Here is a 25,173-nt window from a genome sequence, read left to right as displayed (position 1 = left end):
CAAATATACCGTATGTACGTACCGACGATCAGAAACCCTCTCAAAATCCCAGACACCTCAAAAAGTTCCCGTTTCTCTACTTCCAGAATAAGTGAGGCTGAGCTCGATGTAAAACAAACAACCCTGTTCAACAGAAGCAAAAAATGATTCAAGGGAGATTCCTTTAGTTCGGATAGTATTCATTTTCAAGAGACTAACTTAATGTGTTTCATTTTCTTTGTTTGCACAGATAAAACATAACGGGGAGAATATTTGAATTCTTTGGACCCGCCAACAGACGACGGAAGATGAAGAGGCTGAGAGTTCATTTTTTTCCATCGTCTTTGGAGATTGGCAGCTGTACGGGATATTAAAGCAGTGTGTTACGAGGGATGAATTTTTATGTGTGACATACAGCTAAGGCAAGGACCATGGAGGGACTTCAAAACGTTGCAGGAGAGATTTCCCATCAGCGAAAAACATGTCCAAAACGGTACATTCTTGAACTTTTCAAGTCGGCAAAACTCATCTTTGCATTTTGCAACATGGCATTATTGTGATGTCCACAAAAACTGAAGGATTACCCTGTGCAAGAGGATTGTTTGCAAATAATGACCCAAGTCGGAATTCGTCCAACGTGCAACTTGGTCCGCGTCCGGAAACAGGTTTTAAAGATGCGCCAACTGGATTTCTGTCACTTTGCTGCAAACTGGATTCGCACTTACCCTCTGCACTTGTGCAACGGCGACGCGTGATTGAGATTAGTTGAAGGTTTCTGACTGTACTTACCGCCTGGCCTTCGCAGTCTACTGGCCCATCTCAGCTTAAGACTGACTATGCAAAATGTGAAATCTGACTTGTTTTCCCCTGAAGTGTTTTCTTACGGACTTGTACATTGTACGTTCAGCAATAATTTATCAAAAACAGTTTAAGAATATTTGAAGGAAAGTTTTTCAACGGATGGCATGTCTAATGCAATTTTGCTTGCCATGCAATAAGCATTTCGAAGCTGCTTGTATGCTGTTTAAAATTTCACCGTGCTGTAGTTAAAACATAAGAATGTACCGTTTCTAATTTAAAAAGAATCGAGTTTATCTCGATGTTTTAAGTTGCGATTCTTTTTGGTTTTAAGTTCGGGTTTTCTTTTGTCTACATTTCTTTAGAGTAGACAAAGGTGTTATTTCTTTTTCATGTGATTTTTGGTATCAATTACTGAAGCAGTAATCATTGCTTTTATCGATGTCCAGAATAGAGCCCCACAATGGAGTAAACAGACAGAACACTGCGTTCATCCCAAGGGTCACCAAACCTTCCACGAGTTTCCAAATTTGTTCTAGGGAACCGTTGCCACCTTGAGATCGACATTTTTCAAAGTCCGTGTAAGAATGAAGTAAAGGCACGAAAAGTGTACACGTAGATGCTTTATAGGGCTTTTTTAATCAAAAACATCGGTCTTTACTGACAATTACAGCTGAAGCTAGATGGCGAAGATTAAATTGTAGTTTGTAGATTAGAGTATAAGGCGGTGTTTCGAAATGTTGCAAAATTCTTATCTCGTTGAGATGAACTTGTTTCATAGAACACAACGTACTTGTTTGTTAAGCTGTGTCGTAGGGAGAGACACCTTATATACCTAGGTGTTCAAGAGAGAAAATATAAATTAAATGCTTCTCCAACCCCAACCCCCCCCCCAAAAAAGGTTAATTTTTGGCGAGTCATTTGAGAAACTAGCGTGTTTGGAATCTGACTTGGGAAAAAGCCTTTCTCCTCCAAAGTGGCCCTGAATAGGGGAAATGTACCCACAGTCTTGTCTAATTCGCACTCGGACACCATTTCTGAATCAAGAAATTGAATCATCAAAGGCTTTGTCAGAATAACTTGGCTGGGCTTAACAGAAATATGGGAAGTGGTTGTAGCCGCTAATCAGGAGCCTCATAGGCACACGCGTTATTGCTAGCCGCAGGAAGTAATTCAGATTCGGCTTGGTAATCCAATCCATCGACCCATCCTATGATAGGCACCTTCTACGGTTTAAACAAGCTGTATGCAAGTTTCCGTTTCTGCTCTGAACTTATCTGATACGTCACTACGCGCGCATGGGTAATGACGTCACTACGCGCGCATGGGTAATGCGCACACAGCTAAAGCCAGATTTGCTTGCCTTTCATCTTTCTTGAACCAGACATTCAGTTTTATGAAGCTGTAAGCAGAAAATAGTCGAAATTACAAGTGACTATTATTCTGAAACACACTTTCTGTTTCCTGTTCTAAGTAAAATTGGATATTGCTGGTTTACTTTCTGTAATAAGTAGATAGTTCATCTTGATGATTTCAAGGGATATGTAGATGCTGAGTAATGGAAACTTCTTTGTTATCGGACTGATATTGAAATCAGAACTGTTAACGCTAATGTCCTCTTTGTATGTGTGTAATTAACGATTTCAAGTGCACATAATTTTGTACAAAAAGTGCCTAGTTTTGTGATTGTATGTTGTATTTATTTTATAGCTCTCAAATCGCAAAGAACGTTCAATACAAGCCAGTCCAATTTTATAGAAATTCACGTACTTCAATTACCTTTTTATTCATACATTATGCAAATAGTATGCAAATTGCATGCATGTTACGTTGTTTCCAAGTCTAAGTAGTGGCGAGCCTTATATTTCTTGTGCCAGGTTGGACCCTGTTTTCAAGCCTGACACTCCTTTAACCTTACTTGTGATTAAGGCTTGCACTTTTTTTGTAAATAAAGTGATTTTAGAAATATTAACTCTCAAAATGTGTTGTCGTATTATTTGAGTTAAGGCCTCTCCTTGCATTTTCCTTCCTTAAATATAACAATAAAACTTCATTGTTGAAATTTAAAACTAAAGTTTATTTTTAGTATGTAACTCTGCAGTGAACAGTACCGGCAAAGAGTGTCAGTTGTTGACAAGGACAATTGATTTCATGTAATTGTACAAGTTGTACTGAGTTAAACTCAATGTCAGCCGGGTATCGATTATTCATACGTGTTAATTTGAAATCAGCTTTGCTGCTGTCCTCTTTAGTGCTATACAGAGAGCTATTCTGGGTGGTAGAGTAAGCAGATTGATGTATACTTCCCAAGAGAGATCTGCAGAAACTTTGCTGTGAAGCTCGTCATCACATGACCTCGTAGACGAGGACCAGTGAGTTTTTATTCACACGAGTACACCCCCAGTACTCGACGGACTTTTCAAATCCATCATTATTTTCTTCAACTCATCACAGTTGACGATTCAGATGCAACGCGAATCGAACTCGGAACTCAAACCAGATGCCTCTTGCAATTTCCCGCTGAACCAGGTCCCCGCTCTGGAGGATGCGTTTTGACAACATGACGACAACATGACAGTCTCACTTTCCCCACGAGGTGCATGCACAGGCAACGAATAACACCTTTCCCCCAGGCTGGCCCCGTGAATCTCCGGTGGGACCGGCTAAGCTGATACCCTTTGGATACAATTACTCGATGGCAAACACGAAATCCTGTACATCGCTTTTTGCACTGGTCTAATTTTCAGGTGCCAGAACAACTTCTTTTTGGCTATTTGACATTGACTAAGCATGTTCCTTCTGTGACTGTAAGCTTGATTTCGGGCCCATAAATGGATGCACTCAGCATAAGTAGCGACAGGCACCTCGCGAGAATGCATGCGAGGACGTGTAGAGTCACCCGAACTTAGTCCAGACTAAACTGTGCCCTCTAGAGGCCAAAATGCGCACGTGGAGACCAGGGCATGATATTAAATCAAGATCACGATAACGTTCTCAACTGAAAGGCGTTAAAAAAACAGCAGATACAGAAAGTTTGAGGTGATTATAAACTTTAATTTCCTGTCTTATTATAGGAAAAGTGGCACACGATCTTTGGGATCTAACAAAGAAAAACATAACAGTTTTCGAAAGGAGGGGGCAAAATTACCGCCCTCCACGTAAAACAAACGTCCCCCACTCTGTGACGTAAAGCATCAACAGTTTACCATTATTACCTCACTCGAAATAATATTATTCAGAGTGCATTTTTAATTTAAGCCTGACCTTCTGATCCACGTACTAAATTAGACATGACGGCTTAGTCTATATGGCATAACTTGCTGTGCACCTGTCAACGGATAAATCAAATCACACTTCAACAATGAGGACTTGGTCTTCATCGCTTTGGTATCGGCCTAATTATTAAGTGTTCACAACGGCACTACTTTATGAACAAAGTGTCATCATAACCTGAGTGATATATAGTCGGCAGTCGACTGGGTCTCGTTCATATTCCTCTAAAGTAAGAATCAACGACGGCCCAGTGGACTTGGATGCTATTCTCTCCATGCGCAAAATACTCGCTCCTAGTGCTTATGTAGAGTATTGTTCTGTAGTTATTTTAATCCTGTTAATATCAGTTCGCATGCGTGTTTAAAACAGACTAATCCTGTATTATGGCTAATCACGATGCGTGAAATCTGTCAACCAAATGCGCGTTTGAAAAGGGTCGACAGATTTCGCGCGTGGTGATTGGTCAACGCGGTGCAAACTCTTGGAGGCGCACTATTGTAAATCGCCCGTATGAGACATATCTCCCCTATAGTATAGTAATGTAATTCGACCACCAGAATTAAAAGCCATTACTGCGGTGGCACAACGCTCGTGGACAGGTGGTACGCGCGCGTTACATGCCTTTTCGACCAACAGGGTGTTGTGATTTGCCAAATGCACGCGCGCGTCAAGCTGAGGAATGTGCGTTTGAGTGCGGTGCCACTGCAGTTGTGGCGTCTAATTGGATTAGTCTATAGTTAAAAACTTTTGAATTGGCAATTGTCAGGGAGTTGGAATGATCTAATGTGGAGAAAAGTTAAGGTACAAAGGCAACAGAAAAGCTCGCCCAGTGCCCAAACAAGTGCAAATCCTCAGGCTAGGTCTATCAACTACTTTGTGTTGAACGGTTTACAAACTGGTAACAGAGTTCCTTTGCAATTGGTTTTCACGGCAAAGCCAGAAACAAATAGCAGGACATAGCAAATATTTTTACCTGGGTATTCTTAGGCCTCACGAGTTATGTTTATGAAAATCAGCTTCGATGAAACTCTTGAAGATCGTCTTCGAAACCAAGGTTTTGATTTCAGAAAATGTGATCGGCGCTGCATGACCGTAATGTGGGATGGTAGTGTAACATCATGCACCTTGAAAACCACCAAAATCAAGAGCTAGGGTCCTTCATCTTGATGACGCCCCTTTGTAATGTGAGCTTGAATATCAAGACTGTCAAGCCAGGCACCAACCTTGATTGCTTTGTCACACCTTCCTGCTACACGGGGAAACCTTTGCCCCGTGTGTTGTAATAGTGACGAGAGGTAATGACAATAGCATACAGCCAATGACAAACCCATACAGACTGGGTGAAGTTGAACAATCCTCAGATCTTCCCCAAAATCCTAAGTGATTGCCAGTGTACCTGGCATATTGTGCTGAAATAAGAAGTAAATTTTAGTGGAGGGTTGAAAACGAGGGGGAAACGGGGTCGGTTCCAGTTGAGCCCAGCAAATTATGAGTGACAAGTCCTGAAAAATATGCGAGGGAATGTTTCCGCCATTATCATCAATATTTGACAGGATAATGACTCCTCTGTGATTCAAGGTGAAGCGTCTGTAAGGGGACCATTAATGGACAAAAATAACCTTGAATACCCACAATAGGCCAGTAAGTCGATCGGCAGATCCTGGCTTACTTCCGATTTGTAGTACCAATTGGGAGACCTGGTGTGCCACAGTCAACCCTTGTCCACGCGTGGATGAGTTGATACCAGACTTTGTGTGACCCCATTCAGGTGCACGGATAACACAGTCAAGGCGAGATTGAAGGATGTTCAACATTTTAAGTTTAATAGTTTAAGTGGAGGACGATACTTTAGAAAATTCAGTTCCAAAATGTAGGATATAGATATATAACTAGCTCGGAGGAAGGCCTTACAAGTAGACTCGGAGGATATCGTACTCCAATAGATCCTGGAAGATCCACATCATTTAAAACCTCTGAAAGGGTTCAAACCAGGTCACACTGAAGTCATCAGTCGCAGGCGGATCCAGGGCACCCCCCCCCCAACAAAAAGAGGCAACAGTGTGTTTTAATAAATAAAAATAAAAGAAAGACGGGTTTTTGGTCTGCTTCATTTCCCCCTTCCAAAAGTGAGTAAAAAGCCCACAAATGTAGCCCCACCCATCGAAAAGGCCATAAAAGGTACGCGAAAAAATTCAAAGTTAGGCCTATGCCCATCCCATAAAGAACACCCCCCAACAAATGGTTCTGGATCCGCCCTTGATGTCATTGATCGGATTCAGACGGGGATTGAGAGACGATCGTAATGATCTGAACCAGATAAAATAATAGGCATTGAATGAAACCATTTTTACAAGCCATAACTATCAGCTGTCGTAGTTCAAAGCTCTGAGAATAAAGCGAATAATAGCTCACAGTCGATTCAGCGAATGCAATCATCCCTTCCATAACAGTCATGATTTGAACTGACTCAAGGTCAGTGACACCCCAGAAAGTCAAACCTAATTGTTTTCTCCTGGTGTGGTCTCGGTTTGGTCGAGACCATTTTTGGACATTCGCCACGGCCATAAAAACCAAAATAATATTACTTGTTATCATTGTTAGGTTATCCTCGGGTTTGACAGGCAATACAGGCACACATTCTTAGATACTGTCTCATAAATTACCACCCGATCCAAACACTGTCCTACATATGTCATTGTGCTGTATAGGTTTCCACTCACAGGGCTGAAACTCACGGAACACAAGGCTGACGGAGCAACGCGAGGGAGCCAAAAGGAGTTAGAGAAGCGAGAGATCTGCTTGTTTTCACAGGATGCACGGCGTTTATTTCCACAAAGTTCATTAGCGGGATTTGTGTATGCAAACAGACCGTCACCGGAGATGCGCTGATGGTGACACCGGGAGAACGACGCTCTCTACGGGTTGGAGTTTGCGGTCTACCGCGCTCTGACGGTGTTTTGGCAAGGACTCCCCGGTAGACTTGACAGAGAATAATACACAATAATGAATGTCATCCTGGGTCCGGGCTGTAGTCTGTTTCCAGAGCTGGGAGCTGGGTTGAGGAAATGCCTCGTAGAGTATGATGATAAATGACATATTTTTTATTCAGAGACGTTGTTGAATCAGTTTGGCCCGTGTATGATAACAATTCATAAATTTGGTCGCGGCAGTAGTTCGAATATAATACCCGGTAATAAGGGAATAACAGCAGGACATTTATGATTTACTGTCGATACATGTAGGGCAATGGACAATCCATTGGTGATCAATGCCAAATATAATATGGTAGTCTAAATAAATACGTTTTTATTGGGACTGTACACTACATAACAAGGGAAAGTAACGGGTCACTGTGACTCCGCTAGATGGCGCTATTTCTTAAATGGGTACATTCATTATTAAAACAATGTTATTCTGTTACCGTCTTATTTTTCGATCAAAGACTTTTTCTACTTGGATTGATATGTGAGCACATGGAGGATCAACGTGGTAAGGCATCGTATTTCCGCAGACGTGGAAGATAAATCTTAGTTTTGTGTTTTGAAAAACCGCACAAACTATCTTCAAGTAGATATGTAAAACACACTCGCGGCCCTCTGAACTCATTCGCTGAATTCCAAATAATTGTTTGAACGATTTTTGCACTGCGACTTTATTTTGAAAACGAAAATGAATTTTAGATAATTTGGTCTACACATTGCAAATTTAATGCGTTTTACTTCTGGCAGGTTCAACGGTGTTTAAAACCTCATACCATTTTTTAATGTCACAAGGCTCTGTGACTGGATATATTTCATGAAAAAGGGAGCTCAGGAAAAAAATCTCGGTCAATGACTTGGAGTTGATTGACGGTGCGGGCCGTAAGGCCAAGGGCGGTCGCTGAGCCGTGGCCAAAAAAGATACAACATCGGAAATTATTCATCAAAACTGGTGAAGTTAGCGATGCTTCACAAAAACCCAGACAAATTTCGGCCGGAAGTGATCAGAAACGGAAAAGGAGCGTCGTCTGATGTCACACGGTGAGACTTTTGTTCATAATGCGGTGCGTCCATTCGCAAGCTGTGTTCAACCCTGCATGCAGTTGACGGGGCTTCCCACAGACTAATTAACGGCGTTTATACTTGAATAAGAAAGCTTGGTAGACAAGTTTTGATTTTAATTTTGTTGCTACTTTACCAGCCCAACGTTGTAATTTCACAAATACCAACAGCTACGTAGTAACTTTGGCGTCGTCTCTTTGCCGATTCGACAAGTAAGCATGGAACTGCGGGTAGGTAACCCCATCTAACGGGGAGAATCTTCACTACTCCCAGGCTGATGAAGGGTTGTGGAGGTTGGCAATTCCCAACGGACGCCTTGCTCGCCCCCGGCGCACCGCAATTACACCGCCGCTGGCAGCTGACGCGGATTTAGTACCAAGGGGGATGAATTTAGCAGATTCCGTCGGGCTGGTAGCGTCGTTTTGCCCAGGCGAGGTTCAAGGGCGATCGGTGCCGCGGTAATCGAAGTCATAGGGAAAAAATGGATAAGAATTGAAAGAAGCTCTCTCTTATACCCCCTTATCTAACACATCTGTCATCGGCACAGTTGTTGCTCATTTATTGCTAGTTTTTTTCTGACAGTAATTTCGAGTTCTTGGTCTGGGTATTACGGTGGCCTAATGGTTATGACTTTGACACACTTCAGGGATTGAACTTAAGGAGGCGGAATCGGAGGAGACATTGTTTTGGCGAAATGTCATATTGAATCCACAGCATGGTGTGTAAGCCCTCGGAATAAGCTTACAAGATGGTCTACTTTCCAAGGACAGCCTTATACTCGGGTGGGGTTTATTTCTGAAACAGTTTCATGAAACAGGTTTCATGTTTCAAAACCCTCCCGGTAGATCTAGCACGGCAGATCCTTTACAAAAGATGATCTGAAGTTAAATCAGGTCCCGAAGAGATGAATTCTGAATGCTTTCAAATAGACGGAGAGAGTGAAAACTGAGCGACTTATTTAGAGGAAAATGAACAGGCCTGTATTATTACGGTTATGGTTTGCAGGTTTGAGAACGAGAAAGGAGGGAAAGGGTTATTGCAAGAGGCAACTTACTTCAGAGGGTTGTAGCAATGATTGTTACACTGTTAATCGGATTTGGCAAGGCGGCAATGTCACACTGTTAATAGGCTTAGCGGAGAAGGCAACATCAGACTGTTAATACGCTTAGCCGAGGAGACAACATCTGACCGTTAATAGGCTTAGCCGAGGAGGCAATGCCACACTGCTAATTGGCTTAGTCGAGAAGGCAATATCAAACTGTCAATTTGCTTAGCCGAGGAGGCAATATCAGACTGTTGAGAGGCTTAGCCGAGGAGGCAATATCACACTAAAAATGAGCACAGCCAATACGGCAGTGTCCCACTGTTAATTTGCTAAGCCGAAGAGGCAAATTAACACTTTTCCCAAGGGGGGCAAAATATCCAAAATTAATTAAATGTCACACTGTTAATTTGCTTAGCCGGGGAGGCAATAATCACACTGTTAATTTGTTTAGCCGAAGAGACAAATGTCACAATGTTAATTTGCTTAGCCGAGGAGGCAATGTCACACTGTTTATGGGCTTAGCCGAGGAGGCAATGTCACACTGTTTATGGGCTTAGCCGAGGAGGCAATGTCACACTGTTAATTTGCTTAGCCGAGGAGGCAATAATCATACTGTTAATTTGCTCAGCCGAGGCCGAGGAGGTAATGTCACACTGTTAATTTGCTTAGTCGAGGCAATGTAATGTTCGTTATGTCCTGGAGGTAGAGTCATTGAGGTTTCTACTTCTGTGATTACACTGACAAGAGTCTCGCTGAAGAAGGGAACCACCTGATTTTTGAAAATCCCTCTCCCCTGAATTATGGTGTACAAGTGTTTTGACATGGACTTGCTTAATTAACGCTGCTTTCATCGTATCCAGGCCCATCTTGACGGTTTCAAGTGGGATCAGTGCGCTGACAACGTATAGGTTTGCAAGTCCACGGACCCTAGAGACATTGCTTTGCCGGATATCCGCTGCGAGAAGAAGCACCCCCCCCCCATGGTTGAAAGGAGCTGAGTTGGTCAGGAGTGTTCAATTTGTTGCTAGCGATGCGACCGTGATGCGTGCGTTTGCTAGTCATTCGTGAACTGGCGAAGTTCAGTTCTGACCAAAGGAGCCTCCGTTGCTAAGAAAATAGCGCCCTCTCTTGGTCCAGCTCGAGGCTCGTACCTGAGCACTGAACTTAAAACCTGTTTTTGTTTCAGTATAGAACTGTGAGCTGATGAAGAGATAATTCATCACAGTTTGCGCTGTAACTACAATGCAGCAATAAGGAAGTTTTAGGCCCTGTATAAATTCAGAACACAGTTAAGAGCATGATATCCAGTTTTTTTCTTAACTGGAAGTTGCAGGTACTGATTCGTTCTGATAATGGCCTGCCATTTTCGCAACGCTCACAGCTTGAAACTGAAATTACCCAAACAAGAAGTTTGCGTCGATTGGCCTGACAAATCATATTAAGCACCCTAAACTAGCGGCCAGGCTTCCAGACTAAATTTACACCAGTATTAAACGAACTCATGCTCAGCGTGTATGTCTGGAGACCTTAATGAAGACGAATGGTGAAGGGGTAACTATACACACCGCTGGGCGGGAAACATATGCCGTGTTTCATTACCGCTAAATCTACACCAATAACGCCCAGCAAAATGCCTTTTCACGCCACCGCAGAAAAAAAACTCAAGGTAGAAAACTCTTGAAAACTGACTTCAGCTAATCTCAGCTTTTGACGACTCAAGTTTGGCACAAAACGCTTAGATGTGTTTTTTTCGAATACTTATCTATTCTAGAGATGACGTCACTGAAAAGGTAGCGGAAAAGAAAGTGCGAATGAGCGAGCAAGTTCATAACCCGACATAATCTCACATTACCACGACGAATGACTGGTAAGCGCCATTTTGGAATCGGAGGTGTTGAGTGCGATCAAGTACAACCTCTGTACCTTGACATTTCCATCTCCTCTTAAAAACCAAAGACTTACGGAAAAACACTACTTCAAATGACACAAAATCCTAAATCTCATAATGATTGATGCACATCCCGAATCATCTAAGCCTAAAATCCAGTGCATCCAGTTAACAACGGACAGCACCTGCAGGCCTTGGGTCTTATCACTGATGATCCATGGGGGTGAGGAGGCCTTTCGCCCGCGCCTAATACGTTCCAGACATGCTGTTATCACCTTTTAGGCGGTCTTCTGGACTTTCAGTCTTGGAATTCGCACTTTTTTTAAAATGCAAAATGATCGATCTGGGAAAAGTGCACGCGTTTTTACTGGAAGAACTCCCAAAGTGTACTGGCATTCTCTTTCTTCCGATTCATAGGCCTACCTTGTCATCTCCTACTTTACCGGTGGACAATAACGAATGCCAATAGGGCCAGGGCACCATTAGACCGATTGCGCCCGGAAGTCACGTGACCTAAAGTGGATATTAAAATATCATCAAACAAGGCGTCCACCAAAAGCAAAGTGTTTCATAAGTATCATTTTCCAATCACAGTACTCTACTAATGTGCTGGGTACTGTACCGTAACTTGGCTGTATTGTTTGTAAACATCACTCAAAACACATGTCGCTTTGGGGATGATACTTACTATAAGTCACGTGATTTAACTGACGCAATCGGTCTTTTGGTGGACATGAAATGGGTCATATTTAAGATGTGAATCTGTGAGTGTCAATTTGTTTACGATTTCAGCTCTTACTGTAGATGAAGCACAAAATGCATGCTGACGCGGGGGGGGGGGGGCGTCACCAGCTTTCAAAGTGCGGATGCGATGACTAACTACGTCTGTGCGACCGTAATCATTAGGACCGGAGCTGTAAACGTCCGAGTATTTTCGGAGGATGCTCAGGGATCGGGAGTGGAGGAGATTAAAGGAGCGTAAACTGGGGATTGGCTATGTTAACCTAGTTGAAAATTTAAGAAGTGTTCTAATGGTCTGCATCAGGGACGTGAGGGAGACTTGGTAAAGTGTGTTTACTGGAAAAACAAACACAAAACTAACCCTAAAAGTCCTCATTGCTACAATCTTAATGATGATCTTAACCATCCTTGGGATAGGATTTAAACAAAGAAAAGAACATCTAAACTGCAGAGTGCGCGATAAGTTATTGCTGGTCACATCAGTAACTTCAACTTCATCATTTCCGTGATATGGATTGTACATAACATTAGTATAGGAAACAAGCCTTGATTAATATGAGATACCAATTGGAAAAAAGTGATGTAATGCAAAATGGCCGCTTTGAATGAAGACTACACTACTTTCAGGACAGAAAACACATCTGACCTGTGCATCAGTGCAAACAAAACGCATCTTTAGGAGTATCAGGGAGGGGGGGTATCGTAACCACTGCCACTGCATTTCTGTTTGGAACCTATGACCTGACTTGTTATTGTCAAGGACTTGGCAAGTCTACAGGGAGGAGGGAAGACAAGCAAAATTGCCTTGCACAGAGTCGACCTCCTGACACAGAAAATGCGCTCACAGGCAATGTCCCCTGAGTGCCTTATTTTGCCCCTCTATTTTTGACCTTACCCACGCTCCTCCAAACCTAAGTCTGAACACCCCCCCCTTCTTTCAAGCGTCAACTTTGTCCGACTCCAGAAAATATCACGTGAAGAGAACAGTGCAGAGAGCAAGTAAATTGTGAGCGAGTGTTTCTTCAAAATAATTAGTTCTCTCAGGGTATATTTGCCAAAGTTGTAGACTTTTCTTGAATGTAATATCTGCTCGCAACTTCATACCCATGAAGCCATCAACTCTCTTCGTTTCAATGGAGCCAAAAATGTTCTATGACCGCCGTATACTTCCTCTGAACAAGATACCAAAGTGTCAGTATGTACAGTCATTATCGAATCGTAACACCAGTATGACGCTCAAGCAAGTTCAACATTGCTACCCGTTCGTTAATATTGTTACCTCTTTTGAGAAGCTCAGCTATTTAACAACACATAAAGCAACCAACTCTGCCCGAATATAAATAGGCCTGCAATTAGTTCATTTTAGGTTATTGGTCAATCCTAGCTATAATGACGCCCCCAGAAAGCACTGTTTGTGTACAGCTATCTCTTGTCATGATAAAAGTGCAACAGACTCCAGATGAAACCTGAAATAAAGGGTGTGTTGACGGACAAAAACAAACCTGACGAGCCTGCCGACTGGACTCGGCGGATCATACGACTTGTGGAATCATAATGGGGACACAGACTAAAGGGCGCTCTACAGGTGACACTAGGGTGGGGACAGGTGAACATCAGTTCACATGGGGTTTCTCGACGATAATTCTTGGATTGTTTTCCAATGTTGTTTCCCGCCTTTTTGATAATCTCTCCGTGACAAGTGCCGCGAGGTATATTTCTTTTTAGTCACAGCCATGACATTATTTTGTTCTCATGGGTCAAGGGAAGGGGGCGGGGTTTCGGCCCGGGAAATTGAGGTAAACCACAGCGACCATCCAGGGAGGGGAAAATTTACATGGAGCTAAACTTTCCCGGATATTTTCATGAGTAATCTTTTTTCTTTTCGCCTAAATAAGACAGACTTGCCACCCCCTTCAGCTCAAAAGGGTTACACTCTAACACTGGACTTTTTTCACTCAGTTCTTCGGGATTTGTACACTCACGTCTGTTTGTGGCCAAATAAAATGTAAAAATTCCAGGGAGAAACCTCCATTACTAAAATAGCCTAGGCCTAATGTGTAAAATCAACACCATCCGTCTGTTGATTCCAGAAATTGCCCAAAGCTATGTCACATCCGCAGCCACTACATCATCATCCCGCAAACCTTTGAAATATGACACGGCCTAGGAATAAACTACCTAAACCTGCTTAATAAAGGAAAAGTCGAATTTGACCATTGCGTCCGCAAGTTACATCCCCTTGGAACACCGAGACAATTTCTTCTGTCCGTTTTTTAAGAACAGGCCGTTAGCTGTGTTTTTGTCGCATCACTGCCCTATTTTACGTGCACAATAATCGCGAGCAGACGGCAGAAATGGCGCGGTTTAATTTCCCGGTTCCCGCCACTAGACGGCTGTTGACTTCCTCCGCGTCGCGTCTGTGTGATGAAACTGGGTCAGACAAATGCCACGTGACCGAGATTGGAGGTGTCACAGGGGGCAGCATCCACGTGAGACTGGCCACGTGGGACAAGTGACAATTTGAGGAAGCAAGCTTTTTTTCTTTATAATTTTATTTCACATGTTGTTCGTCATGCCCCTGCGCACATGGCCTAAAGGGGCAGCCGCAATGCATTTTTCTGAGACACATTCTGATATCTCCATCGTTCCAAGTTCACTGCCTAATTAATACACCTTATGCACAGAAGCCATTGAAAATGCTCAGATCCTAATCTATTGTTTCAATTGTCCGGGCACGAGCAGACCTTGTGTTTTAACTTAAAACGCTGTCAGCAGTCAGAGCTGTGGTTCATGAGCTACTGGCTAAAATTGCTAAGACAGTCAGCCGGCTGATCAGGAACTACCCCCTGGACCTTGGTTTAATAGCTTAGCAAAACTCTCCAGGTTAAGCACATTTTATCTGCTTACGAACTCAATAAGCACCCTGCCAAAAAGTTAAAGTTGGCAGGTAAATGAAGTTGTTTCCAGCAGTCTTACCTGGGGTCAAATCACCACGCGGTGAAGCAGTCGACCTGATGACAGGGCAGAGGATCCCCCAAAATGTCAGATCTTGGTCCGATGGGTACTCCATCTCGATCCTTGCCCCGAGGAAGTCCGATCTCTGAGAGGTCCCCAGCTCTCCCTGGTGGCCCTAGGTAGGTGAAGGAGTCACTTCACGGTGGGTTAATCAGGAACAATGCGCCATCTATTTGCCGGGGACCACAGGTGAGAAACAGGCCAAGGGGAGGAGAGAATTGCTATTGCAGGCATTGATGACATTTTGGAAAACAAAGTTACTCCAGCGTTACAGAGAGGCATTCAGTAACTCAACAAAAACTTTGACTAATTCAGGCAGGTGTTCTGCCACCGTTCAGTCACTATGCCACCTGATTTTATGTTATTTTCCATATTAATATTTACAGCATTGCGTCCCACTTGGGGTGAGAACCTTGATAAATGAAGAGCATGACCTTTATTTTCACCTTGAGACAGATGTCCTCGCTTTTTACAGTGCTTTTATTCTTGACTATTGTGAAAGACTGTGTTTTCCACTGTGCACGGAACTGTAGATATGTCACTCGGCACGCCAGAAATTTTCGTCTTGAAGGCAAACACAAATAAATGACTTCCCCACAATAAATCAATCCCTCTCCCTTTTTCAATGGCAGCGAGTTGAGCACTGTGAGGGCGTCGACATGTCATTAATACGTAGAGCTTGTCGTTCTCATTGCCCCATAACGAACTCACCTCTAATTACCGTGTCGTAACGTCACCCCTTGGGACCCCAGACGGGCATTCCGGCTCGGCGGCCCGGCTTTGATGTCTCTGTCTTCCCGGCAGAACTCCCTCGTGGGTCACCTCTGTACCAAGCCACCCAGCATTGCCTTTCAAGGCCCACCTGTAGAAGGTGAATATACGACCGCTTTCAGACCCACCCAGGAGGTAGCCAGAACCCCAAGTGAGACACAATAAAAGCTACGATTTCATCCAGTAATTCTTTACTTTCTCTCTCCACGCGATTGCGCAGTGACCTAAAGGTCAGCTTTTAAGATTCCTGATCATCAGACAGGTGCATTTTGCAAGTTTTTGTCCTGGTCGAAGGAGTACAATTGTTCCCTTGAATATTTTTTGGGATAAAAGGAACTTCATTGGATGGCAGCCTTCAAAATGTGTATCAATTTCCCGCCCTAACGAATTTCTGCTTAACTGCTTCTTGATTTAAATTGATGTATTCGTGAAAAATCCTTAAAATGTGTTTGAACTTAAAAAGAAGTTTAACGAAACTCATTCCCATCTCGCCTCTTACATTTTTTTTAGATTACCAAGTCCAAGTAAACGCTCCAAAGAATTATTGCTTAGATTTCCTTCACTAACACGTCTCTCCCTTGTATTTTTTCCTTCTTTCTTTTTGATTTTGCTCATCATTTCGAAATCGATTTGCGGTGTGATTTGCTGAGTTCACTGACCAGGTGTATCTGAACCTTTAGTCCTCTGCGTGTCACGTCCTGTTCCACTTGGCTTCACATTGATCTCATATTTCATACTCTTGACCCAGAGATTCGTTAATATCATAAAATAACAAAATAGTTCCAAACATGACACGTCCCTTATTGGGGAAAAACTCAGGTCTTTTGCAGCAACAACAAATAGGTTGGTTATCATTATCATTGGTGTCACTCATGCGCAGTGACGTATAACGTCACACTGGTAACGCGTCTGTCGTCACTAGACTCCGTGTTTTTAATTTGAGAACCATCACTCATAGTATTATGCCTTACTGGAATTATGTCTGTTTTACAATGAGTTTTAAAGACTCATTACACCAACTACAAATCTTAAGAATTAAGAGAAATCTTGAAACAAGCTATATAGGGAAACTGACTAGGTGCGTGGAAATGATTATAAAGATGAACAAAGAAATTGACTGCAGCGGGAGCTGAACCGTCGACTTCCGGACCGGTGCTCTACCAACTGAGTTGTCCAGCCCTGCGTTGGTGGCTCTTCCCATTTGTCCATTAATCTTTGTTCGAGGGCGCTAGTCAGAAGCCATGTAACCACCATATAGCCCGGGATTACGCCTGGAGAACAGGGACCGTTCAGGGAGAATGCAGCTTTTTGAACACAGATCTTGAAACAAACTACATGTAAATGGGGAAACTGACTAGGTAAATGATTAAAAAGATGAACACAGAAATTGACTGCAGCGGGATTTGAACCTGCGACCTCCGGAATATTGTACCGATGCCCTACCATCTGAGCTATCCAGCCCTACATGTGCGTTGGTAAGATAAAGATTGAAGTAATAACTGGATTATAACAAATTATATAACAGAGAACAAGTAAAATCAACATTTGAGTAAAAAGATAATCCCCTTTAAGCTCATCTGCAAATGTTCAAGTCCTAAACACGGAATTAATTTTATAAACAGTCCTGTCTCTTCATACTCTCGGTAACCTTTGCACAAAAGAGAATCAATAAGGCAACAAAATCACAGCTTCGAAACTTAATCAGCCCTAGAATTTCACTTATTTAATTTACTCAGCATAAATCTTGTTTTTTATTTAAATTTAATCTGATTTTACGGCGACTTGACTCGAATACGAGTTGACCTGTTTCCATAAACACAGCGCATTGTACTTTATGACTTTATCCGTGGTTTGTATGACAGAAATCAAATCTCACACGTTACCATGGAAAATTTACCCTTTGAAGTTGGTACTCGGTTGGCTTGACCTGTCTGTCTTCATGACAGTTACGAGTTGGCATTATTGGCTGAAGTTCAGTTTCATCGGAACTGCGTCACGGTAGACTAGCCTAGAATCACGACCGTAGCGTGACGACCCGTGCATTAAACTACGATACGCCCCGAGCGTTCAGCTTTCCAACGACTTTGGCAGATCTGTGAAACAGAGATGACAAGAACAGTTTCATTCCAAGATGACAATTCGTTTTCATCCTAGATGAAAATAGCGGATGAGAACCGGATCGATTTACGAAGATCCCCCCCCCCCGGTTTCCTCCTGGATACTTTTTATTTTGATTATTTATATTCTTACTCGCCCCGACAAACAGGATCTTGTGTCCTTGTCTGATGATGAGAATGATTAAAGCTCCGGGTGCCAGTCTTTAGTTTCAGGTCTTTTTTCAGAAGGTTCGTTAGATTTAGGCCTATTTTCACGATATGAGTCCTCTCCATAATAAGGGATACCGTTTCACTGGAGATGATTTAGGGTCACTGTCACCTTTCGTTGGACATGGACTGTGCGCGACAAACCTCTGGTACGTGCTCTTTTCACTTTCCAATCGTGGTAAATAGCGCCCTCTTTTGATTCAAGTGAACAATCAGCAGAGCTAGAGACGCATGCGCATACGGTAGTAAACGAACAAGATGGCGACTAACAGTTTCGGTGAAGGACTGTTCAAAGTCGGGAATTTTGTATCCTGTAAGACATGTTTTGAGGAGAGAATTTCCGGAGAAGTGATGGCATACGACCCTGTCAGCAAGTTCCTGGTGCTCAGTATCCTTTTTTTGGCGAAGTTAAGAAGATATTTCGTTTCAAACTTACGTTTAGTGTCACTGTCAGTGAGATCCGGGCCCTAGCCTAGGCAGCTGTGTGCTAGCGCCCGAGTCTGAGAAGGCCCTGAATATGCTCCATTAAATGCATGCATTTTGCGATAGGACTGGAGGCCCACAATTTCTGACGGAGTTTTTTTATCAAAGAATTTTAAAAAATCTTTGGAGATCTTTGAAAAATTGTTAGGCCAACCTGAACAATTATTGGCTAATTCCTAGGCCCAAGTCAAAGCTGCTCAACAGGAAGGGGTCATGTACGACAGCGCGCTCATGTGCACTGGCTGTGGTACCCAACGGCCGTTGCTTGTCTTCCTTCAATTTGGACATAAATAATGAGGAGCCCTGTGATTGGTCAGTGTCACCCCCAGCACTCTTCGCCTTGATTTTGAGCGGCGGTGTGCGCTGCCGTGCGCTGCGACGAATGATAAACGCCTTAACAAGGCTACCCTTTTGTATGCATATTTAATTCAGTTTAAACTAGGACAAGATGAAATTACAATTTATAGTAGAAGGAGGTTACCTTTGCACGCTCTCCACTGATATGCGGATGGTATGTTCATTTAAGATTGTAAAAATCATTCAGTTCATAGTCCTTAACTATATGTCCCAGAAATGCCATCAGTAAATGGCGAGAGGAAGAACACACATGATATACGCATCGTCAACCTTAATGCTGCCAAAGACCCACAGGTAGAGAAAGTTGCCTCGGAGCCACCACCAAGGTTGCCGAGACTCAACATCCAAAAGGTTGGTTGACATTGTTAGAGCAGTGTAAGCTCAACATCCAAAAGGTTGGTTGACATTGTTAGAGCAGTGTAAGCTCAACATCCAAAAGGTAGGTTGACATTGTTAGAGCAGTGTAAGCTCAACATCCAAAAGGTTGGTTGACATTGTTAGAGCAGTGTAAGCTCAACATCCAAAAGGTAGGTTGACATTGTTAGAGCAGTGTAAGCTCAACATCCAAAAGGTAGGTTGACATTGTTAGAGCAGTGTAAGCTCAACATCCAAAAGGTTGGTTGACATTGTTAGAGCAGTGTAAGCGGCTGAGATCAACCATCTGAGGCAGGAGTTGGCAGCTTTGTGTGGCTGCTGGCAGTGACTGTGAGCCAGTATTTGTATCTTAACCCTAACCCTCCTGGGTACTTTGGCTCGGAACTCCACCAGACACATCAGTCGGCATCATTTGTCAAAGTGGCTTGCCTGCCTAATGTAACAAGATCCATCAGGTCAACTCTCCCCAAGGCCAAAATAGCCTGGGAGTCTGTGATTGCCAGCCACCACAAGATCCAACAGTGGCATTGTTTTGTTCAATGGGACTAGCTCCCAATGTCTCAACATAGCCAGTTTTGTTTGGCTGCTGTTAATTACCAAGTGAATGAAAGTGCATCAGACTTTTGCACCTGATGCACTGTGCTGTGTTAGGATTAATGTTGGAGGTGCAGTAAGTTCTTGGCTTTATCCCTGTCGAGGGTCTCATCAAGGATGCATTAGGCCCCAAAAAAGTACCTGGTTCCTGGTCAGGAACTGGCTCCAAAAGTGGTGCAGTGATGCGGCTTTCCCCCCCTTCCTTGCTTTTTTTTTCTGGAAGTGATGTACGTATAAAGCGCCATGTCCATTGCGACTGCATGCACACGAAATGCCAGACGGTACCAACTCTAAAATAGACTGACCCCTGCACTTTTGCTGTTTCAAAGCAGTTTCAACTTGTTCATGTACGCAGGATGTAGGACCACCTTGTTTGTCTGGTTCCCAGATGTAAGCATATAATACAGAAAGGACATCATCTGACAAAGAGTGCCTGACTAAATGTATGGGGAACTAGAGGGACTCCTTTACTGTACATGTCACTCAACTGTACCCCATCAAACACACGTTAAAATTACACAGCAGCAGGATTCCAGTCAAGCAAGTTTGGCAGCTTTTGGACATCGTTTAATAAAAAACTATATTTGAATATTTAATATTCATTTTGTCGGCGCGCAGGTCAACAGCAACGCACACGCTGACCAGAGACCGGAGACTTTAGGGGGAGGGGGGCTTACATTCCTGTCCATTCCAAGCAAAGGTTACAAACCACCTGTTCAGTCCCTGTGAATTAGAGCCCATACATGTACATGCATATCCATTATGATCGGTGTTTTAGAAGGAAATATGGCAGTTGGGTCATCCCCGTTAAAGATTAACGTTAAAAAAGTGGTGGTTTGTGATTTTTGGTGAGCAAAATCTTCTTTTACCAAAGAGGTGGGCAGATGGTTAGATGGGAGACTGTCCCTATCTCTGCTGTTGACCTTCTTAATCAGTTTGAAATGTTTACTGTTTTAATCAAATGAAAAACTTTGAACTTCGGCCTGACATTACACAAAATGATGTCTCAAAGTGAACAGACATTCTTGCAAAAGGTAAATCATCAGCATCAGAAAGTTTGTCTTTTGATTGCCTGTTCCCTTTGTTTCAGCTCAACAAGAGAGCTGAAGAAGCCATCAATGCCAAACAGATGCATTTCAGATTACTACAAGACGGTATCACTACTGAAGCACAAAATTTATTCCACACTATCAATAAAACGTGAGTACCAAGCTAGGTCACATGTGCAAGATCTGACCATCCTTGTTAGCCATCAGGTAGAATTCACTCACTCAAGTAATCAATCTACATGCTGATTATTTAATTACATTTTCCCATTCAGTTCATCGAAAGGCCCAAACCCTCTCAAACCAATAATCTTTTTGAAACTCCATATATACAAAACCTTTTCAAAAAGTGGAATGAACAAGAGATGAACCTGCTTAGTTAAGAAGTATAAGTGGATTGTGGAGATTCCAAAGCATTTTGTTTTTTCAGACATGTCAGATGATAATCTCATTTCTGGCATATGCATCAATATTTGTTGGTTGCTGTTGGTATATACTTTTGCTTTTAGATTAATATTACTTATAGAGAAAGCAATTCATCACTATGGGGCTGTATGCTTGCCAACCAGTTTTAAACTTACATATGATAGTCTCCACTCTTGGTTGACTTTTGTAGACTCCCGTGCAAATGGCAAGGTGCAGTCATCGTTGTAAATGACGACGTGAAGGTCCTGCCACCTTACGGCACTGAAAACTGCCAAGGAAAAGAGAGCGCTGTCGTTCACATTAAGAAAATTGTAAGTTCTAAGAATATTGGACCGTGTTATCAGTTGTGTGACTGAAACTTTTCTACATATGTCTGTATCATGGGGTTAATCTGGAAATGCTGAGATGGAAGTACATGTAAATGGAATTGACTTCAAACAAAGAACTGCAGGTATTGATATATGGGTTCATTGCATACATGTACCTGTAGGTCTCTTGTGCATGTAAATCAACACACACCATTAACCAACTGCAGTAAACCAAGGAAACTAATTACAGTGGTGTTCTAGAGGGTATTTAGCAGAACTAGTATCTATGTGAAAATGCCAAACTTTCCATGGGCCAAACAGAAACATAAAGAGAGCAGAGGGAATAGAAGATAGCAGCTCGCTGTCTTGCATGTCAATTTTTTTCAGTTTGCTGAATTCTTCCTTTCATTTCTGTATTTTCAGGTAGAGAAATTTCACAAAGACCAAGCAGCGAGCAGTACCTGATACTGCAATCTTCCTTACTCCATTCTGAGTAATTCTCCACTCCTTGTAAGAAGAAACACGCCCCTTCCACCCCCACCCCTTCAAACAAACATCTTTCCCGTCTGCAAGAACAAATTTACTGCACTAGCATGGATTTTGTTTTTCCTAGGTAGAATTGATAACCACAAGCAACCAAACTTGAAAGTTTTACTGCTCCCATTCATAACAACGGCAGAGATTTCACCTTTTGAAATAAATCTACACTGTATACCTGCAGAGACTTTTTCCAAACTGTGTCCCAGGTTCTGAGCTTCCAACCCTCTGTTAAACACAACTGCTACCGTTGTTTTTACAAGCTGGTGTTTAGTGAACAGTTCAGCTTAACCCTAAAAGAGCCAGGGATGGAGGTGGCCGAGGAGAACCCACCCACCCCTCAACATTGTCCCGTATTATTGCATTGTATTTTTTTTCACATGTCCTGTCTCCAGGAGTTTTTTCAGCTATGCATATGTTGCGGTCATGTTGACACCTGTTTTGTAGAAATGGATAAGCTGTTCTCACGCAGCATCCATTTTCCACGACAGGTCAGCCAAAAGTGCATACCTTTCCATTGACATGCTTGATGAACACAGGCTGACTCACGTGTGGCCTTCAAATAACCATTATCAACAAAACCATAAGCCTGATTGAGTTGAAATTTCACATTTGTACAGATGAGGGTCTTTACTTGTGTGTCAAGATTGAAAAGATCGAGCTTGGGCACCCAAGCTCTTGGGAAATCAGTCATTGGCATCCATCCCTCCCAAGCTGTGGGCTGGTTCCAAAACAAACCGGGCTCTTTTAGGATTAAGGAGTTACTGACTGGTACCCTGCTATTATTTGATAGCTGGGACTCGTTTTGCATTTCAGAATTTCAGCTTCTTACCACACCTCGCCAGACTATTCTTTAATACAAATTGCATGTTGACAGTTTGTTCATAGATTTTTACATAACACTATGTTTTTCGTCTGCTTGTCTTGTCAGTGGTTATATTTCTCAATGAACACTTTCCAGAAGAGTATGGTAACTTGACATTCGATGACTTTGTGTTAAACCAAACTTGGGAACTTTACAACAAGCTTTTAATATCTGTCAATTCATTCCACGTTGTTAAAACCGGACGGTCCAGTACGTATAAGGCTCTAACTATGTATGTGATTTCTTTTTAAGGTCAACACATTGTCATGTACCCAGACAGGATGTAAAATCCTTCAAGTTTCATCTCATTGCTGTATGACAAGGATTTTTTAATCCCTGCTTGTGACAAGTTTGATTTTTGCACATCTTGCCAACGAACGCTGGTGGACCAAAGTTACAAAACTCTTGTGATTTGAATGTGGGGTGCTTGCACAATAATGCCTTGACAAAGTTACTTGACAACACATGGGTCAGGGAACAAGACCAGCCGAGTTTTGAAGTAACGTGCGATCACATTTAGGGGAAGTCAAAGAGCTAGGAATACACGGGAACGTCGTTCATAATTAAACTTTTGCGAGTTAAATTTGAATAAAATATGGTACACTTAATTCTTTAAATTCACGTGAACCTAAACATTTGAATTCTCGATATTAAAAAACTGTTGCAGTACCTCGTGATTTGGGGCAAGCGTTTGCTTTGAGCCCTAAGAAGGGCACAAAGGAACCAGTCCATTCCAGAGATTATGGTCGCTATGCAAAAGCTTGCCCCGAACACGGGTGCATATAAAAAAAACCCGGACTTGCAACGCCCTTGTATGAAATAGAAGCCAACAAGCGGCCATTTTCCCGAGCCGAATACAAATGCTCGGGTTGGCTCGCTTTTATAGACGCCACGGAGGACAAAGGCGGGAATTGCCGGGGCATTGTGAGTCCAGAGTTTTTATGTACGTCCATAGCCCCGAATCACGTGGTATAGCAACAGCGTCTTTAGTTTGGTAATTCATTTTACGTTTATGTGCAATCACATAATGCAGTGTACCAGATTTTATTCAAATTTACTTTGCAAAAGGCTGATGGGCTTCATTTTCCTGCACTAACGAGAATCGGGAGTAACATACTCGAACACAGACTGGGTGTGGCTTCAGGTATAGGAAAGCCGGAAGTTTTCTTAAGTTAACTAATTATTCGCAGAGCGTGCAACCTATTATCACATTTCACAGAGTACATGTAGAATGGGCAGGTCTTTGTAGTGATGCGTCTTGGAACCTTGGAACTGACTTTAAACGATATAGATGTAACTCGCTACAGAGAACATATGCAGGGTTTGAATTTTTATTAATAAAACCGGAAGACATGCCCTTATTGTTCATCGTTGGGGGAAAAGAGGGTTGGCTTATTGTGAAAAATTGATATTTTTCTGCAGGGGTTCATTCAGTATAGTATTAATAGATATGGATTCACCTCTTAAAGAGAAAAGTTTTCACTGTGCGTTTAATGCATAAATAAAATAAAGAAAAGCGTCAATGAAACTTGTTTCCTGTCTTGAAGATTGATTGGACTGTACAATATTTATGGTAATGTTATGCAGCACGTGTTCAGGGCCGCTTCTGGAGGCATATCCATTATTGTGTTAATCGTTTTTACGGTACCATAAAACTTAACGATTCGAAAAGGATTCAGAGAAAAATATAAAGTGGTTAGAGAACAACTATTCGATTGAGCTGGTGGAAATATCGTAACATGAGCAACTACAAGCCTAAGTTAGGGGTTGGGGGTACAGACACATTCGATTTCTTCAATGCACCGACGTTATGCACCAACTTAAGGCGCCTTTTCATATACAATGTACGTGTATGCGTTTCTTAAGTGCGTACATGATGCGTCCATGCGTTTCACTTCCACGGACACGACAATCGACTCCATTAACAAAACGCTTGTGCGTTGCTTTCGGCCGACAAAATCGCCCTGGGAGCGATTTTGACGGATGCGCAACGCTTGTTGCAAGTGTTGACGCGCATATTATGAAACCCGAGCGGCTTTAGGTTGAAAATGATATAACTACACGTATGTAGTAGGGCATGGTTACATAAGATCAAATTTGACACAAGGCGTTCTGTTTCAATTTACAATGGGAGGTTATCAGTGATTATTAAACGTCTCGAAATCATCACGTGCCCTGACGTATGAGAAGAAATCCCCTTTTAACTAATGGACAAATCCTCCAATTTGCATAGCTTTTCGCTATTGTCACTAAGGAAAGCACTGCATAATAAATTGCGCAGCACGCAAATGTGAATAAAGATGCGAGA

General features: G+C 42.5%; 2 protein-coding genes and 1 long non-coding RNA gene across 3 annotated transcripts in view; 2 read left to right on the top strand and 1 right to left on the bottom strand.

Annotated features, from left to right (window-relative positions):
* The window catches only part of LOC110973443 (uncharacterized), a 76,771-nt gene extending 74,022 nt beyond the window's left edge, over positions 1-2,749 (top strand). Inside the window, exon 4 of the mRNA XM_022224286.2 lies at positions 230-2,749. The gene's annotated coding sequence lies outside the window, so the exon portion shown is untranslated. The remainder of the gene's footprint in view (positions 1-229) is intronic.
* Positions 2,750-14,428: 11,679 nt separating this feature from the next.
* LOC147796367 (uncharacterized) lies at positions 14,429-21,397 on the bottom strand. Its single transcript, XR_015428207.1, has 4 exons — positions 21,311-21,397; positions 17,448-17,643; positions 15,491-15,641; positions 14,429-14,948 (listed from the first exon to the last, which is right to left on the bottom strand). It is a non-coding gene; the product is annotated as an uncharacterized LOC147796367 (long non-coding RNA).
* On the top strand, positions 18,099-24,393 carry LOC110973444 (protein LSM12 homolog A-like). Its single transcript, XM_022224288.2, has 5 exons — positions 18,099-18,262; positions 18,929-19,065; positions 20,774-20,883; positions 21,346-21,466; positions 21,887-24,393. The coding sequence occupies exons 1-5, from the start codon at positions 18,133-18,135 to the stop codon at positions 21,926-21,928; spliced, it is 540 nt and encodes a 179-aa protein (XP_022079980.1). The 5' UTR covers positions 18,099-18,132; the 3' UTR covers positions 21,929-24,393.
* The last annotated feature ends 780 nt before the right edge of the window (positions 24,394-25,173 follow it).

Source organism: Acanthaster planci, linkage group LG17 (genome assembly GCF_054643075.1).
Source record: "Acanthaster planci isolate LZ-2023a linkage group LG17, COTS_SCS, whole genome shotgun sequence".
NCBI classification, from domain to species: Eukaryota; Metazoa; Echinodermata; class Asteroidea; order Valvatida; family Acanthasteridae; genus Acanthaster; species Acanthaster planci.
This window is presented reverse-complemented; position numbering and strand designations above follow the sequence as displayed.

Bases quoted from the DNA above. Each gene is read 5' to 3' on its own strand.
- LOC110973444 (XM_022224288.2), top strand. From the start codon at position 18,133: ATGGCGACTAACAGTTTCGGTGAAGGACTGTTCAAAGTCGGGAATTTT. The intron at 19,066-20,773 runs GTTGGTTGACAT...CCTTTGTTTCAG, and splicing joins CGAGACTCAACATCCAAAAG to CTCAACAAGAGAGCTGAAGA. The intron at 21,467-21,886 runs GTAAGTTCTAAG...CTGTATTTTCAG, and splicing joins TCGTTCACATTAAGAAAATT to GTAGAGAAATTTCACAAAGA.